General features: G+C 30.9%; 1 protein-coding gene across 7 annotated transcripts in view; it reads right to left on the bottom strand.

Moving 5' to 3' along the window:
• Nucleotides 1–18,885, bottom strand: part of VPS13C (vacuolar protein sorting 13 homolog C) — a 164,335-nt gene that overhangs the window by 59,590 nt on the left and 85,860 nt on the right. For all 7 annotated transcript variants that reach the window (XR_012486976.1, XM_074294924.1, XM_074294925.1 and 4 more), the window contains 10 exons: nt 16,921–17,024; nt 12,306–12,473; nt 10,987–11,291; nt 9,593–9,740; nt 9,038–9,194; nt 6,355–6,485; nt 5,774–5,943; nt 3,541–3,788; nt 2,344–2,573; nt 1,292–1,384 (listed from right to left, as the gene is read on the bottom strand). Coding sequence is in view for 6 of the 7 variants with exons in the window: in XM_074294924.1 (XP_074151025.1) it covers nt 1,292–1,384; nt 2,344–2,573; nt 3,541–3,788; nt 5,774–5,943; nt 6,355–6,485; nt 9,038–9,194; nt 9,593–9,740; nt 10,987–11,291; nt 12,306–12,473; nt 16,921–17,024 (1,754 nt within the window). In the remaining variant the exon portion in view is untranslated. The remainder of the gene's footprint in view (nt 1–1,291; nt 1,385–2,343; nt 2,574–3,540; nt 3,789–5,773; nt 5,944–6,354; nt 6,486–9,037; nt 9,195–9,592; nt 9,741–10,986; nt 11,292–12,305; nt 12,474–16,920; nt 17,025–18,885) is intronic.

Raw genomic sequence — 18,885 nt, 5'->3', positions numbered from 1 at the left:
AAATTATTCCCCGTTAAAAGCCTTTCATTCCAGGGAAAGTAGTGGATATTCTTATATGCCAAACATGATTTGAGCCAGCCAATTTCTACACCTTTGACTTTGAAGTTCTTTACTCTATTATACCTAAACAAATCTTATCTGACTTTTAAAGCTCAGTTCAAATCCTCCCTCCTATTCCAGCATCTAGTGGATGACATCCCCATTTCCCATTCAATCATTTGCCAAATCCCCCATAATATCTCATCTTTTTCACTGAACTTCAAGGATTCATTGTCTTATTCCTAATGTCAACTTCCAAAATAATGACTTTTTCTTCTTTCAGATTCTCTAGTTTCCTGAATACTGTCTAATTAGAACTATACCTTAAGAAGACTAATCACATTATTCCCCTTCTCAAAATGTATCTTGTATATATCTCAAATATATATATATATATATATATTTGAACAATATATATATATATATATATATTTGAACAATATATATATGTATCTTGAACAAATTGGCCTACTTGCTAAATCTAAACATATTGGGGTTGGGGTTTTTTTTGTTTTTGGTGGGGAGGATTTTGCTCTCTCTCTGTTTCTCTTCCCAAGCTAGGAAGCAACCTCTCACAATCTGTCCATTGAAATCCTACTGCATATTCCAGACCAAGTTCAAATTAAGTATCCTCTGAGAAATTTTTTTTTTAATTTTCCAATTATACAGGACATTCCCCTCATTTCTGACATACACTAAAGTGCTTTGGACCTCTTAAAATACTTATATTCTACTTTATTTTGCACTAAGGCCCTAAAGGAGATACAAAAATAAATAAGACAAAATTCCTGCCCTCAGTGAGCTGATAATCCCTTCCTTAATATACTTCTGTGGATGCTGGGTCTCAATTATCCATCAGCTCATTCAGAATCATAATGAAAACTGTTTTAGGACAGGAACTGTCTCATTCTCACATACTATATGAATATATTTCATACAATAAGTGTTCAATTTACTACATCTTCATAGAGGCAGACAACCACAAATAAATGTGTAAGCCTACTCCCAACCATTACCACACACAAAAATCTTAAATGTACCAATTTTCTGAAGAAATGATATCATAATCTTTAAAGGGAAAAATAATCGAGTATTTTATAATTTGGAAAAATAATTTAGTTCAATTGAACAAATATTTATCAGGTATCTATGTGTTAGATTTTGCATCAGATAAAAAACAAAGCATGTAGTTTCTAATCTTTAGGAATCTACAATCTCTATATAGGAAAACTTAATTTTCACCAATACTAACCTTAATTATAAATTCTTCAACTAAGAGTTCTATATTTTGTTCTCCAGAAACATGCTCACGTTTTTCCATAAGTAAAGAGCAAGGCTGTAAAACCTAAAGCAAAAGAAACAGAATTCTTATTTTTAAAATTATTTAAGTACTTAAGTACTTCTTATTCACAGAATACATTTTAAAACCTTTAAAATTTATACCAGCACAGATTTAAAAGTCTTCTACTATATTAATTTACACAAAATCCTTGGTCCATGACAGGTGTATCAACCAACCTCCTCTTTCACAGACCCCAAAATGTACATTCCTTCTTGTTATAATTTTAACACACCTCAAAATCTTTATTAGAGCAGCTAAACATAAAATTTGCAGGCTATTAAACATTAATTTAACAAAAATCTCTTTGGAATATGTTTTCAATTTTTCAAAATTGACAAAAATATACGAAAGACATTAATTAAACTTGATTATAATATACTACAGGAAAAGCTTATAAGTTAATAATGTAGTCAAATAAGGAAAAACAACATAAACAATTTTTACTTATGCTATCAATTCAGTGGTTAAAAAGCAATCATTTGCTGTCTCAATAAGAAAAAATTATTCTTTCTAGACTTATGTTATCTAAAATTCAGAGTTGCTAAACTAAGGACTATATTCCTTTTCACACGTCAATTTACACATCAAAAAATTATTAGTTTTAACATCACAATTTTAGAATTCTCTTTTCAAATAGTTATATATTAAGCATGTCAAATAAGTAGAATCAAAAAAGGAGAGCAAAAATTATGACTAGTAAAAGTCATATTTTCCAGAGTGATACAAAATAAACTTTTAGTGGAATATGGCATCTGTCATAAATTATGCCAAGTATTAGTAAAAAAAAAAAAAAAAAAAAAAAAGTTTTCCTAGTCTTTAAATTTATACTCTTAAAAAAAATATGCTGATTCATGCTAAAGCTCAATTTTAATTGAACATAACAATTAACTATATCTGATCATTTTAATTACTCATTTCTGCAGTTACCTAGCCAGAAAATTATAATCAGCAGTGATTCTTACCGTAGTAACATTTTTTGCTCCTTTTTTACTGAGAAAAGGGCAGGCTAACATTTTAAGGTCTTTCACAGATGCTACCATCTTCTGCTCAACTTTGGAAGATGATAAACAAAAATCACACTTAAATGATGCTGTAAGAGCAGGGGCATCAGCCTTTGCCAAACTGGCCACAAATACCACTTCTGGATCTGTTATCTTTGCCTTTATAGTCATATTTGGCCTTCCAGAACTTTCTAAGGAAAAAAAAAAAGACAGGAAGAAATAATGCTTAAGACATAAAAACACTAACAGAATCCCATAACAATAATGTTGCTAAGTAGATAAGAGTATCACAAAGTTACCTATTATTTAGAGAAAGATTAAATACACCAAAAAACCTTCCTTTCAAGTTCTTCACATAGTTATTGGTCTGTTCAAACATTCGGGAATAAAAGAACAAGGCACACAAAGAAAATTTTTCATTGATATTGTTAGTTGGTAGTTGTTTAATTTTACTTTTCCAAGTAATTTTAATTTGGTGCAATTCAACAAATATTTATTAAATGTTTGTTATGAACAATTGGACTAGTGGGCAGACATTTAACATTTTGATCAGAACAAAAGACATGTCATCAATAAAAGAAGAGAGCATTAGGTAAGACTCATGGCAAATGTAAATGGTATATAATACTTTCTGACAAAAGATAATGCTAAAATATACTTTTTATTTTTAAAAAAATTATTTATAATAAACATTTCAGTTCAATCATTTTTTTATGTCTTATTGTTCTATACACAAAATTTGCAAGAAAAATATATAAACTATAGATGATAGTTTTCTAGACTTTAATGTTTTGGGGGCTATTTAAAGAAATGACTAGGCTTGGAGAAACAGTTTATCTGGAAAAATTAATTACCTGGGTGGATAACTTTAAAAGTTTATTATTTTCTTGAGATATAACAAAACTCTAAAACCACAGCTGTAGATATCCAGAGCAAGGGCTTTGGAAATAGTCTAACCTGATCCTTTTATTTTACACAGGAAACTGAGGCCTACTAACGCCTAAGACTTGTCACACAAATCTTTCCCTTTCTAATATACAATTCTATTAACGAGTTTCTAATTAGTAAATTTTTTTTTAAATTATATGCTCACATTTTAAAGTCTAATCTGTTTGTCCATAATTTTCCTTTTTTTCTGATAAAAGAAGTCATACCAACCTCTCTCTGGTTTGGTTTTTGCTGAAGTAGTTTGTCTTAATGAAATCTGTGTGGTTTTTTCAGTTGAAGGTGTTGAACTTTGGGGAATAGCTTTGATAAAAAAATCTGCCACAGTCATTAGAAATTCCACACTGGCACATATAAACAGCTTGTCAAGAACAGCATCTATTTGACTTCCATTTATGTCTTGCTTGTAATTTATATCAATCATTGAATTTTTATCTTGACCATTCTTCTTGTCAATCATTCTGAAAAGTATTAAGATTAAATATTTTAGCATATTTCTAAATGACTAATTTTTTACCTCTCCTTCAACTTGTCAAAATTAGGTTCAGATCAGCATAAACTGGAAGGTAGTTAAATAACTAAGCAACATATAGACTGCAATAACTATAGTGTGAGCTATGTTATTAAGCAATTATATAAAATATTAAGTACAATGTAATAAGTTAACAAATCAGTATCTGTGGGAGAAAATCAGTCATTTTAAAGAATACATCAATCTAGTCCTATTAACATTAAAAGATTGAAATCCCTTTATCTTACTTTAAGGAACAAAATTTTCCTTAAGGTTTAGATCTTGTCACCTTCCTTTACAACCTGAAGGACAAATCAATTTAATTTGATGCAATTCAACAAATATTTACTAAATGTTTATATGGACAACTGGTCATTTTAATATTTTGATTAGAACAAAAAACATGTCACTAATAAAAGAAGAGAACATTAAGTAAGGCTCATTACAAATGTAAAATAGCATAAAACTTTCAGACTAAGGATGATGCTAAAATCTACTTTTTATTTTCTTTAAAAATTATTTATCATAAACAATTCAGTTCAGTCATTTTTCTATGTCTGATTCTTTATGACCTTATTTGGGGTTTTCTTGGCAAAGATTCCACCATTCTCTTCTCCAATTCATGTTACAGATGAGGAAACTGAGGTGAATATGGTAAAATGATTTGCCAAGGTTCACACAGCTAGTAAATGTCTGAGCCAGGATTTGAATTCAGAACAATGAGTCTTCCTGACTCCAGGTCTGGCAATTTATCTATTTTACCTCCTAGCTGCCCATTATAAACAATAATAAACATCAATATAACTAATCAAATTTACTTTTTAAAAAACAGGCTTTTATTTTAAAAATAAAATCTTTTGTTTTTACATTGTCTACATTTCTCATTGCACCCTTTCCTGTTCCCTTTCAAAGAGAGCCATCTTTTTATAATAAAGAAGAAAAAAGGAGAAAAACAGATCAACAAAACTAACCAACATGTCAAAAAAAAAAAAAAAGTCTAATATTGCATTCAGCAAAAATCCCCCACCCAGGAAAGAAGAGAGGAAAGGTTAAAAGTTTTAAAAGTTACTTCTAAAAAGTTAGTTAAATCCAAAGTTTTTCATTAAATATAGACAAAACATATGTACAAGATGTGTTTGATTAATTTCAAAATTAAACAGGTTATTATTTATTTTTCTCTATAGGTACTTATTATAACATAACTGTTCAGTTATAAACTAAGGGAAAGCTTAAGAATGTTATTAAAATAAAGGTTCTTTTTAAGTTTGTTTGAAATTCTCATTGCTATTATATATTACTGAAAGTAGAGACTATAAAAGATGTTTCTCAAAAAAAATTAAGCAAAGGAATACAACCTCTAAAATTTTAAGGAAAATAGGCTAGTTTTGATATAAAAAATTTAGCAAAAGTTTATCAAAAGAAGCATTCAGCATTAAAGCCAAGAAAATCCAAATTCAATTTTGATCTCTGACACATACTGGCTATGTGGTCCCATCAAGTCACTTAATCTCTCAATAACTAAGGAAATTCTCTGAGAACATAGAATAGAGAAAGGGCCAACTTACATTGGTAGAAAAAGTTTCCTTGCCAAGGAGCTCCTCAGACTAGTGAAAAAAAATTGTTCTAATCTTCAATACTGTACCTAGTTTACCAAAGGATCTTCTTCCACCCTGATAATTATTTCAATATTATTTTTATTTCCATTCCTAAGTCTTAATGTCTTTTTGTATCATTGCAATTTTCTTTAAAAGAAAATGATCCAAGTCCCTAATATCAGGGGTACTGTTTCCTAGTTGTGATGAAAAATATGATTATGTGAAGCTCAGCCAAATAATGTCTCAAATAAGAAAACACTAAAAATTTTAATTATTGAAAATTTAAGTACATTTTAAAATCTCAAATATGTAATTCATCCAAAACATAGCATTAACAAACCTTGATGTAGCTTTTTCAACACCTTCTCTAAGATCATCAAGTGTACATGTCTGCAGTTTAAGGTAGATATTTAATGAACCATCATTAAACATCTCTCCTGCTGAAGTCATAAGATGGAGCCTGAATTCACCAAGACGTAAATGGTCACTGTGAAATGAAAGTGTGGAACCCTATGGCACATTTTTGAAGAAAAAGATAATAAAACTGATTGGTAATTAAATAATATCACAGAATCACAGAATTAAACATTTAATTGGCTTGACAACTCAACACAATATCAAACAACTGTTCACTAAAAACTGCCTGTTCATATCCCCTTGACCATTTATCAATTAGGGAATGTAAAATTTATTTGAGAATAAGGCCTTTATCAAAGAAAGTATTTTTTTAATATTCACAATGCTATTCATTCATTCATTTATTCAAGAAATATCTATGTGCTTTTTATATATGAGGCACAATTATTCCAAAAATATGTTAGAAATCACCTTAGTTTCACAAAGTTAGAATCTTTTTTATGAATAAACGTATATTCTACTTTGTTCAGCTGCATTTCCTATTGTAGAAATTTACTACATTACCTGATTTATATCATTGTTGTAGAGGACAAGTGAAAGAGACTCAAAGTGGAAATCAAATTGAAGAGTAACATTTTGAATGTCAGAAGGCTTCAGAGTTTTCATGTCTTGTTCAGAAGTATCAAAGTCTGAACCTGAAAATATTTTTTAGCAATTTTTTATTTACAAACACAGAAAAATCTAATGACAACTTCCATTACTAGAATATTTTTCAAAGATCTACTACATGTTAAAAGATTTGATGGAAAAGAGGATCTTTTCCAAATTAACCTAACAGCAAAATGACACTGACAAAATCTGTCACTTGCTATAAAGGGCAAAAATACAACTTCTGTTGATCTTGACCAAGTCTTTTAATATCTCTGTAAAAAGCAGTTTTTTTCTCTCTTTAGGGGATTATAAACTACTTTGTAGATTTTATTTGAAAGTAGAATGTACTACCATTATAAAAGGACTGTTAGGATTTTGTACTACATTTTCACATACATACATGGAATTTAAAGACTTCAAGAGATCACCTAACTTATTTTCTAATCTTTAGGTAGAACCACAACTAAATCTGTTTCTATCTACACACACACACACACACACACACACACACACACACACACACACACACACACACGTATTTATAGTTACCAAGAAGTCTTCATCCAACTCAAAACAGTTTTACATTTACTTTCCCTACCACTTTTATCAATATACCTCTATTAGTTATTCATTGCAAGCTGCATCTTATCTTTCTACTCTTCTAGCCAAACATTCCTGTGTCTGTCACAAGTACTACCATTCTTTCTGGCTATCAAGCCTGTAATTCTAGTGTAATTCTAGCCCTTTCTTTAATTCCTACCTCTCCTTCACATCACACATATATATATATATATATATATATATATATATATATATATATATATATATATATAATGAGTTGCCAAATCTTGTCAACATCTCTTACACCTGACTCTTTCTCTCTGTTCACATATCCACCAAACAGTTTAAGCTGTCATCATTTCCGAGTTGGATTACTACAATGGCCTTAATGATTTCTCTATCTCAAGTCTCTTCCCAAGCCAATTCATCCTCCACACTACAGCCAAAGTGATTTTCTGCAAAGACAAATAGGACCATGGTACTCCCCTACTTCCTAAATTCCAGTATTACTTCTAAAATACACTGTTAACTTTTTTTCTGGAATTTAGAGCCCTTCACCATGTGGTCTCAACCTGCCTTTCCAGCCTCCTTCTATATTACATTATTCCCCCTGCTAAATGCTGTAATCCAGCTAAATTGGCCATCTCTTTACTTGGCAATATCTAAGCAGACCAAAAGAAAGTAATAATTTCCAGTGCTGAGACATTAAATGTAAAGAAAAATTGTTATACAGCAGAAATTATCAAACAAAATCATGGAACTACTTTCCCTGGAGATCTTTCAATTATATTAAGTACTTACTGTATTACATGAATTATGTTAGGAGTTAAAGCAACAAATACAAAAATGAAACCCTATTCAAGGAGCTTACATTTTAATTGAGGAGACCAGTATATATAGCTTTAAAAACATAAAATTTTACTAAGAACCTTTGGAAACTGTATTCATTTATTCAAAAAACATATAAACAGAAGAAATACAAGTAAATAAACAGACAAAAAAATACACAGAACAATTTAGCATAGAGAGCACTAACAACTGAGGAGCGAAGGAAGAGACGAAAAGATGTAATGTAAAAAGTGGTACTTGAGCTGTACCCTGGGGGAAGAGAGGAATTCTGAGGCAGCAGTGAAGAGAGAGAGTACATCTGAGGCCTGTGGGAAGGTCACTAGAAAGGTACAGAGGCAGGAACAGAGTGCATGAATATAAATGAAAACATAGTAAGTTTTATTCAAGAGTTGTTGAACTTGAGATATTTGCAGGATTTCTAATTTGAAAAATCTAACAGACAATTAATGATATGAGACAGAAGTTCAGGAGAGAGAGGAGGGCTGGACAAACAAATATGTGAGGCACCTGCCTGGTAAAGTTAGAGGCTGTGGAGAGAGAAGAGCCTTGGAGATACCCATACTTAGAAAGTGGATATGGATGGAAGGCAGAAGCAAGAAAACATGTAAAGAGCATTCACAGTATCACAAATTCAGAGTTGGAGGGAGCCTAAGAGTCCATTTAGTGCAACTAACTTAATAAATAAACCGAGAATCCCAGAAGCTAAGTGACAAAGTTATTAGATATAAAAGGAAAGATCTGAATCCATATCTTGCTGAATTCATGGTCAGCAACTATCTATAATACCATCTTGCCAGGAATTCTTGAAACATAAAAAGAGTTCAACTATACTCTGCATAAAACTATAATATAATTTAGAAAGATGCCCATAAAAATGTTGCATTATTTTATAATAATAAGCATTAATTATCTGAGAAAATGGCTTATTTTCCCCAAGACACCAGATAAATGAAGTGTTATTTTCTTCCACATTTCTTGGTTATTTTTAGTTCATTATCTAAGTATATGCGACTAAGATTTTTCTTTCTTCCTGTATTTGTACAATTTTTTTTTTTCTATTCTAGGTAACTAAATATATTGCACCTAAAATTGCAACAATTAATTAAAAACAATGCTGCCAAATTATTTTTAAATATAATTTTTAAAATTTCCCCCATTAAGATTAGCAAAAATCTTTAATTTTTACCTCTCACATGATCCGAATCATCCTGAGATTTTCTTTTTTTTACGCTTGAACCCTCTGGAGAAACTGGTTGTATAGAAGTTGGCTGTAAAGCTCCCTCTCCAAGATTTTCCATTAAGATTTTCATTAGGATGGTTAAATCTTCTTCACTAAGGGAAATCTAAAAACACCAACAAGTTACATGTAAAAAATATTTAGAATCACAAAATTATAAAATAATTAATCTTTCATTCACAGAGTTATTAAATCATCAGTTATTTACACATGAAAAAGGAATATAGGTTCAGCAATAAACAAAGGGCATTATAAATGATATTTTCAAAATAATCTAATAGTATTCAAAGAAGACTTCTTTGTTTTTTTAATTATAATACCTAAATATGTTGTAAGGAGGGGGGGAGACAGAGACATGTTTACAAATATGGCACCATTTACAATTAATTTATTGTCTTTTTTCAGATATCACCACTTTGAATATATGTTACTATGAGATATGTCATAATGATAAACACAAAACTGTATTATGCTGATTTCTATAATATTTTTCTTCATACTCACCTGCATTGGTTTCAGATTTCCTTTTATTTTCATCCCTGGAATTTCTGTATACCACTCTGCTGCTAAGTTTCGTTGGATGGACCAACACATATTCACTGGTTGTAAAATTTCAATGTCAGGTATTGAAGATCCAACCTGCAAAATAATTCTGATAAGAGAAAAAAAATTTAGAAATATAAAAAGCTACATGAAATTGGTTACATTTAAAAAGTTTCACTATTATTTGTTCACGAACAGAAATTAATATTTGTATTCTTATAGACTAGAACTTTTCATCACATGGAAAGAGTTTTCTTTAAGAAGTTTTTTGACTCTACAAGTTGATTACCCTTATTTTTCAACAGACAACCATATTAACACTAATTTAGATTCCCCAACCATAAATATTCTAAGTATGGGTAGTAGGTGTTCTAACATCCTTGTATAAGTATATAACTTGAAAAAGCTAATAGTAAAAAGATGCAATAGCGAGAAAAGATTCTATCACTGTAGAAAAAAACTGCTAAAGCTGAAAGAAAAGAGAAAGCTAATCCACAGTCTATTCCAAATATCATCGAACTAGGAGGAAATACATATCAAATCTTAAAGACTTGTCATGTACAGTAAGTAATGCTACATTATAATATTTATTTGTGATTATGATCTACTGCTTGCTTGCTATAGTGTGGAACAGAGATGACCCCTAAGTTATTCAAGGATATGCCATAGCTATTGACTATGGTATAGCAGTAATGATTGACACCACATTTTTATTTTAACTGAGCCTCCTCCTTACTTTGTCTCTCTCTCCAAACAAAAATGTTTATTATATTCCATAGAACTAAAAAATTAAAAAAAAGGTTTCAGCAATATTTGAACCATTTCCATAATATATTCTTAATTTAAAATGATTGGAAACAAAAATTTAAACTATCACCATAGGTAAATACATCAAAAGCTGTATAAAAATAACAAAATTAACCTAAGATTAGATTTCTTTAAATTATACTAAGATTGTTGAGATCAATTTTGTGGAATGTTCAGTTGCTTGAAGAGCTAAAATAAGCAAATATGTCCTGGGAAGAAAGCTCATTAATTTGCATCAGTCACTGTGGAAGAAGTATATTTGGGATTAAACGAAAAACATTCACATTCTGGCTCTTGTTTGCCCAATAAGCAAGTCTTATGTGTCTTTATATCTCCCACAGCACCAATCAGTACAGTATATAATAAATGTTTGAGGAATATAATTAATTTGACAAAAAATAATGACAAGAAAATTACCGAAGCACACCAAATACTTCTGTGGTTAAGACAAAAAAAGAAAGATAAATATCTTATCCAAATAAAATTCAAAATTACATTTCACCAAATAACACATAATTCAAATACATTCAAGAAAAGTGTATTTATACCTTGATAACTTCAGCTGAGTGAGTTGTATATTCATTTTGTCAACAACTGGAGGAAGAGAACACGGTTCCACAGGGACCAAGTTGAATTTATTTTCAACTCTTATTAAACCTAGATCTGCTAAAACAGCATTGGAAGATACTGAAGACTGTGGGATAATAATAACTGGTGCTTTCAGGTTGATGTCCACAGAAAGCCGGAAACTCTTTTGAGCAAAATCTTTCATACTGGAAGCAGCCTTCTCTGCAGCCTGGGCTGTGGCAGTGCTCACGGCCTCTTTAGCTTTTTGGAAATTGTTGAGAAAATTCTGTTGGAAGAAATTAAACAATGAAATGTGTATTATACAAAGACTGAGGAAATGAGCAATGTGTATAATATGAAGAACAACAACAACAACAAAAAAAGCCCAAAACATCAGGAGTGTCACCTGAATGATTTAGTGATTTTTTGAATAGTGAAGGAAATGAAGCCTCCTCAGAAAAAGTGGCTCTAGCAGTTCATAATTAAAGATTTTTTAAGCAGATACATGAGGCTGTCCCTCCTCATATCTTAAGTTGCTGGTGAGGCAGGTGATGATATATAATGGTCAAAGGAGTTGATCAGAAGTTCCTTATATCTATAAAACCATGGGTCTGGACAACAGCTATCTATCCTGAATCAATGAAATGTGATTCTAGAAAATGGGAATTGCTGTCATTGAACACTTTTCATTTTTAATATGCAACTAAACAAATAATTGGCTGTTAAAATGCCTTACCCAAAATAGGCAGCTCATCAGCATTCAATGAATTTGAAACTAGGACAGGATTTAAAATAGGATTTAAGAAAATTTCATATGTTCGTGTTACTTAAATTTCAATGAAAAATAAAGGAGATATCTTTAAGGATATAAGAGGCAATTCTTAGAAACTAAATAGAATACCCCTAAAAGTTATATGAAAAATTTTAAAAGCTTTTACAGAAATTCATGAACCAAAATTAGAATACCAATGCACTAATTCTAATATGTATCATCTGTTAATAAATGCTATATGGCAAGGAAAGACTTTTAGACATCTGTCTCTTTGTTTAGACCAGAACTGAGGTTTCATGTTTATAAGAAGCTCCAAATGAGCAAACTCCCTCTTCCAATATAAAATGAAGCAAGTTCAACAACTTATTTTCTTATAGAGATGCTTGAGGCACTGATAGCTTGTATACTTCATAAGTGGAGCTTAACAATGTTAAATATGGGACATTTTTGACTACCTACATTCAAACACATTCATAAAAATTATATGGATATTCCCCCCAAAACAATGTGAATTGAAAAGAAACTTACCAGAAGTGACATGAAGAATTTATGAAGATAAACAATTTGAATGCAGCCCACTTTAAGACTTAATTTACCATCTACTTTAGACATATCAGTATAGGCTTTTCCCTCTGTGGCATCTGGATAAAGAATCATTTGGAACCTGAAGACTTCATCTCCTACTATAGAGACAGCCTGAAAGTATATTTTGTTATTATACCAGTTTAGTCTTGTGAGCTTTATTTTTCTAATAGGAGTAAGACTTTCTTGTAATGGCAAATTTTATAAATCAGAAGAAGATAAAAAAAAATGAGATAACTAACATTTTATTTTTAATCATGTTATTAATAAAAATAGAGAAAAGAGAAAAAATAGTGTCATGTGGGAGATACACATCCACACACATACTTTGCTACATGTTACATTAGTCTGAAAACTGAGCATAAGCCAATCTGCTGTTAAGAATTTAATTTATTACATGAGGGAAGGCAGTGGCAGTACTGTGGGAGAAAGTATTAACTCTTAACATACAAGGGCCTCAATTCATTTAACTGCCCTAAGCCTTGGATTCTTCATCTGCAATGATGAAGATAAGCAGATTGTTAACATTCTTAACATTTTGTTGTTGCTTGGTCATTTTTCAGTCTGTCTGACTCTTCATGATCCTAACTGGGGTTTTCTTGATAAAGATACTGGAGTGGTTTGCCATTTCCTCTTCCAGGTCATTTTACAAGTTACATTACAAGAAACTGAGGCAAACAATGTTACGCGGTTTGCCCAGGATCATGCAGTTAGTAATCTGAACTCAGCAGGATTATTCTCCCTAACTCTATTCACTGTTCCATCTAGCTGCCCAGACTTTTTAAAAATAAAATTGTGATTTATCTGGTTAAAGTTGTTTTCATAAATTGTTTCTTATCGGCAGAAATAGTAAATGGATCCTTTTCAGACCACAATGCAATGAAAATTACATTCAACAAAAAGCTAGGGGAAAATAGACCAAAAAATAATTGGAAACTAAATAATCTTATACTAAAGAATGATTGGGTAAAACAGCAAATCATAGACATAATTAATAACTTCACCCAAGAAAATGACAATAATGAGACATCATACCAAAATGTATGGGATACAGCCAAAGCAGAAATAAGGGGAAGTTTCATATCTCTAGAGGCCTACTTGCATAAAATAGAGAAAGAGAAGGTCAACGAATTGGGCTTATAACTAAAAATGCTAGAAAAGGAACAAATTAAAAACCCCCAAACACAAAACTTGAAATTCTAAAAATAAAAGGTGAGATTAATAAAATTGAAAGTAAAAAAAAAAAAAAACTATTGAATTAATTAATAAAACTAAGAGTTGGTTCTATGAAAAAAACCAACAAAATAGACAAACATTTAGTAAATCTGATTAAAAAAAGGAAAGAGGAAAAGCAAATTGTTAGTCTTGAAAATGAAAAGGGACAACTCATCACTAATGAAGAGGAAATTAGAACTACTAATTAGAGCTACTTTGCTCAACTTTATGCCAATAAATTTGATAACTTAAGTGAAATGGAAGAATGCCTTCAAAAATATAGTTTTCCCAGATTAACAGAGGAAGAAGTAAATAGTCTAAATAGTCCCATTTCAGAAAAAGAAATAGAACAAGCTATTAACCAACTCCCTAAGAAAAAATCCCCAGGACCAGATGGATTTACATGTGAATTCTACCAAACATTTAAAGAACAACTAACTCCAATGCTATATAAACTATTTGAAAAAATAGGGATGGAAGGAGTCCTACCAAATTCCTTTTATGGCACAGACATGGTACTGATACCTAAACCACATAGGCTGAAAACTGAGAAAGAAAATTATAGACCAATCTCCCTAATGAATATTGATGCTAAAATCTTAAATAAGATATTAACAAAAAGAATTCAGAAAATCATCCCCAGGATAATACACTATGACCAAGTGGGATTTATACCAGGAATGCAGGGCTGGTTCAATATTAGGAAAACTATTAGCATAATCGACTATATCAATAACCAAATTAACAAAAACCATATGATCGTCTCAATAGATGCAGAAAAAGCATTTGATAAAATCCAACATCCATTCCTACTAAAAACACTTGAGAGTATAGGAATAAATGAACTATTCCTTAAAATGATAAGGAGCATATATTTAAAACTGTCAGTAAACATCATATGTAATGGCAATAAACTGGAATCTTTCCCAGTAAGATCAGGAATGAAACAAGGTTGCCCACTATCACCATTACTATTCAATATAGTACTAGAAACTCTAACCTCGGCAATAAGAGCCGAGAAAGAGATTCAAGGAATTAGAGTAGGTAATGAGGAAATCAAACTATCACTCTTTGCAGATGACATGATGGTATACTTAGAGAACCCCAAATACTCTGCTAAAAAGCTATTAGAAATAATTCAGAACGTTAGCAAAGTTGCAGGATACAAAATAAATCCACATAAATCCTCAGCATTTTTATACATTACCAACACAATCCAATAGCAAGAGATACAAAGAGAAATTCCATTCAAAATAACTGTCAACAGTATAAAATACTTGGGAATATATCTACCAAAGGAAAGTCAGGAATTATATGAGCAAAATTACAAAACACTTGCCACAAAAATAAAATCAGATTTAAATAATTGGAAAGACATTCAGTGCTCTTGGATAGGCTGAGCGAATATAATCAAGATGACAATACTCCCTAAACTAATCTATTTATTTAATGCTATACTAATCAGACTCCCAAGAAACTATTTTAATGACCTAGAAAAAATAACAACAAAATTCATGGAAGAACAAAAGATCGAGAATTTCAAGGGAAATAATGAAAAGAAAATCAAATGAAGGTGGTCTAGCTGTACCTGATCTAGAACTGTATTATAAAGCAACAGTCACCAAAACCATTTGATATTGGCTAAGAAATAGACTAGTTGATCAGTGGAATAGGTTAGGTTCACAGGACAAAATAGTGAATAAAAATAGCAATCTAGTGTTTGACAAACCCAAAGATCCCAAATCTTGGGATAAGAATTCATTATTTGACAAAAACTGCTGAGAAAACTAGAAATTAGTATGGCAGAAACTAAGAATGGACCCACACTTAACAGCACATACTAAGATAAGATCAAAATGGTCCATGATTTAGGCATAAAGAACGAGATCATAAATAAATTAGAGGAACATAGGATAGTTTACCTCTCAGACTTGTGGAGGAGGAAGGAATTTGTGACCAAAGGAGAACTAGAGATCATTATTGATCACAAAACAGAAAATTTTGATTACATCAAATTAAAAAGCTTTTGTACAAACAAAACTAATACAAACAAGATTAGAATGGAAATAACAGATTGGGAATACATTTTTACAGTTAAAGGTTCTGATAAAGACCTCATCTCCAAAATATACAGAGAATTGACTCTAATTTATTAGAAATCAAGCCATTCTCCAATTGATAAATGGTCAAAGGATATGAACAGACAATTTTAGATGATGAAATTGAAACTATTTCCATTCATATGAAAAAGTGTTCCAAATAACTATTGATCAGAGAAATGCAAATTAAGACAACTCTGAGATGCCACTACACACCTGTCAGATTGGCTAAGATGATAGGAACAAATAATGATGAATGTTGGAGGGGCTGTGGGAAAACTGGGACACTGATGCATTGTTGGTGGAGTTGTGAAAGAATCCAACCATTCTGCAGAGCAATCTGGAATTATGCCCAAAAAGTTATCAAAATGTGCATACCCTTTGATCCAGCAGTGCCACTATTGGGCTTATATCCCAAGGAAATACTAAAGAAGGGAAAGGGACCTGTATGTGCTAAAATGTTTGTGGCAGCCCTTTTTGTCGTGGCTAGAAACTGGAAAATGAATGGATGCCTATCAATTGGAGAATGGTTGGGTAAATTATGGTATATGAATATCATGGAATATTATTGTTCTGTAAGAAATGACCAGCAGGAGGAATACAGAGAGGGTTGGAGAGACTTACATCAACTGATGCTGAGTGAAGTGAGCAGAACTAGGAGATCATTATACACTTCAACAACAATACTATGTGAGGATATATTCTGATGGACGTGGCTCTCTTCAACATAGAGAAGAGCTAATCCAATTCCAATTGATCAATGATGGACAGAATTAGCTACACCCAGAAAAGGAACACTGGGAAATGAGTGTAAACTGTTAGCATTTTTTTTGTTTTTGTTTTTCTCCCCAGGTTATTTTACCTTTCGAATCTAATTCTTCCTTTGCAACAACAACAACAACAACAACGACAACAACAACAACAACAACAAAATTCGATTCTGCACATATATATTGTACGTAGGATATACTATAACATATTTAATATGTATGGGAATGCCTGCCATCTAGGGGAGGGGGTGGAGGGAAGGAGGGGAAAAATTCAGAACAGAAGGGAGTACAAGGGATAATGTAAAAAATTACCTATACATATATACTGTCAAAAAATGTTATAATTATAAAATTAAAAAAATAAATAAATAAATTGTTTCTTATCAAGTTGTTTCCTTAATCCAAATTACAAAAAAAACAAATTTTAATTTTGAAATTTATATATATATATATATATATTTTTTTTTTTTTAATCACCTTTTTGTGAATGGATACTGGATCAGCATTTGTAACTATGATATCTCGGAGCCTGGCAAAAACTTCTGTCTTCTTTGATTGCACAGAAACAGATGCATCCATTCCTGTTAAAAACAATGTTCTCTTTCAAATCCAACACAAAATAAATCTAACAATAGTTTAAGTGAAGTAGTATATTGTTAAGATAAAGATCAATAAAAATAATTCCCTGTGTTGGGAGAATGATTTTTTTCAAATGAACAAACTTTAATAATAATTACAAATATTATTACCACTAAGATGAAAAAGTACCTTCGAATTAAAAAAAAACATCTTAAATAGATATGTGAAATGTGTTAGTAAGTATTACTAGAATGTTGAAAAAAATCAGATTAATAATGTGGTACGGGTTTGTTCCATTAAATTATAAGTTCTTAGAGGACAGGAATTTCTTTGCCTTTTTTTGTATTTCCAGCGCTAACAACAGTGCTAGCACATAAGGAACTTAATAAATGTTTATTGATTAATTGATCTATTACACATAATCAAGAATCAATGTTTAACACTAGCCTTAAGGAGGTGGCTAATATTTAATAAAAACTAAACATAACTCTGGCAAAAACTTGCTAAATGGCTTTTATGACTGACTTCATAATTTTAAATTACTTCCAACTGAAAACAAAAATTTCTTTGAAAGTTCCATTAAGATGAATACTAAACATCTGCCAGTCCAATATTAAAATTCTATTTTCTTATATGAAGAGGCATAGTGGTATCAAAGTTCAAGGGTCTCCATTAAAATCCTGCCTCTGTAATTCTGCCTCACTCTGGTCAAATCACTTAACTATCCTGTGCCTTGTAGTCTTTATCTATAAAACAAAAAAGACCAAATGAGAGAGATTTGAAGGCCTTTACTAAGCATAAACTCAGACCTATGACCCTATAAAAAAAAAAAAAACTTTATATAGCCATTAACATTTTCTGCCATTATGAATCAGCTACACCCAGAAAAGGAACACTGGGAAATGAGTATAAACTGTGAGCATTTTTTGTTTTGTTTTGTTTTTCTTCCCAGATTATTTTTACCTTCCGAATACAATTCTTCCTTTGCAACAACAACAACAAAATTCAGTTCTGCACATATATATTGTACCTAGGATATACTGTAAGATATTTAATATGTATGGGAATGCCTGCCATCTAGGGAAGGGGATGGAGGGAAGGAGGGGAAAATTTGGAACAGAAGGGAATACAAGGGATAATGTTGTTTAAAAAAAAAATATCTATGCATATGTACTGTCAAAAAAAAAGTTATAATTATAAAATTAATTTTAAAAAAAACATTTTCTGCCATCATACTCTTAAAAAATTAAAACTCCTTATCCAAAACCAGAAAATTTCATAATATATAAAGGTAAGTATACTATCTGAATTAAAAACAACACTAAAGCCTTTAAAGCACAGTGGTAAATTAAAGATTAAAAGCCACCAAATGACAAAAGACAACCATACTCTTAAGACTTAATTTAAATATCCAAAAAGATCCTAAGTATGTGATTGCTTCAGAAAATTGTTATACTTGCCAGACATTCAAATATTTATTAGACTATAATATACAAGTTATAAACTCCCAGATATTTTAATCAAGATATTTCCTTTAGCTTATTTTCTCTGAAAACATACTTCTTTTCTCTGATTCTGCACCAAAGTCCATGCCATAGATAGCATCAGACATGTCTCTGAAAAAGAATTTTTATTAAGATGCCCTACAACTTCCTGGACAGAGTAAGAAAAAACATATATGAAAAATATAACCGTCTTCACAAACTGTAAACCAACTAATAGGTTTCACATTTATGAAGCAGAACATCAGTCCTCCCAATATTTATTAACAAGCTACCTATCTCTTAAACTGCTCAACACAAATAATACATGTGAATGGTTATATTTGTGAATATATATATATATTATAATATGATGATTTCT

The sequence above is a fragment of the Sminthopsis crassicaudata genome, chromosome 2 (assembly GCF_048593235.1).
Source record: "Sminthopsis crassicaudata isolate SCR6 chromosome 2, ASM4859323v1, whole genome shotgun sequence".
In the NCBI taxonomy this organism is placed as follows: domain Eukaryota; kingdom Metazoa; phylum Chordata; class Mammalia; order Dasyuromorphia; family Dasyuridae; genus Sminthopsis; species Sminthopsis crassicaudata.
The sequence above is the reverse complement of the archived record's forward strand: the minus strand, read 5'-3'. Positions and strand labels throughout refer to the sequence as shown.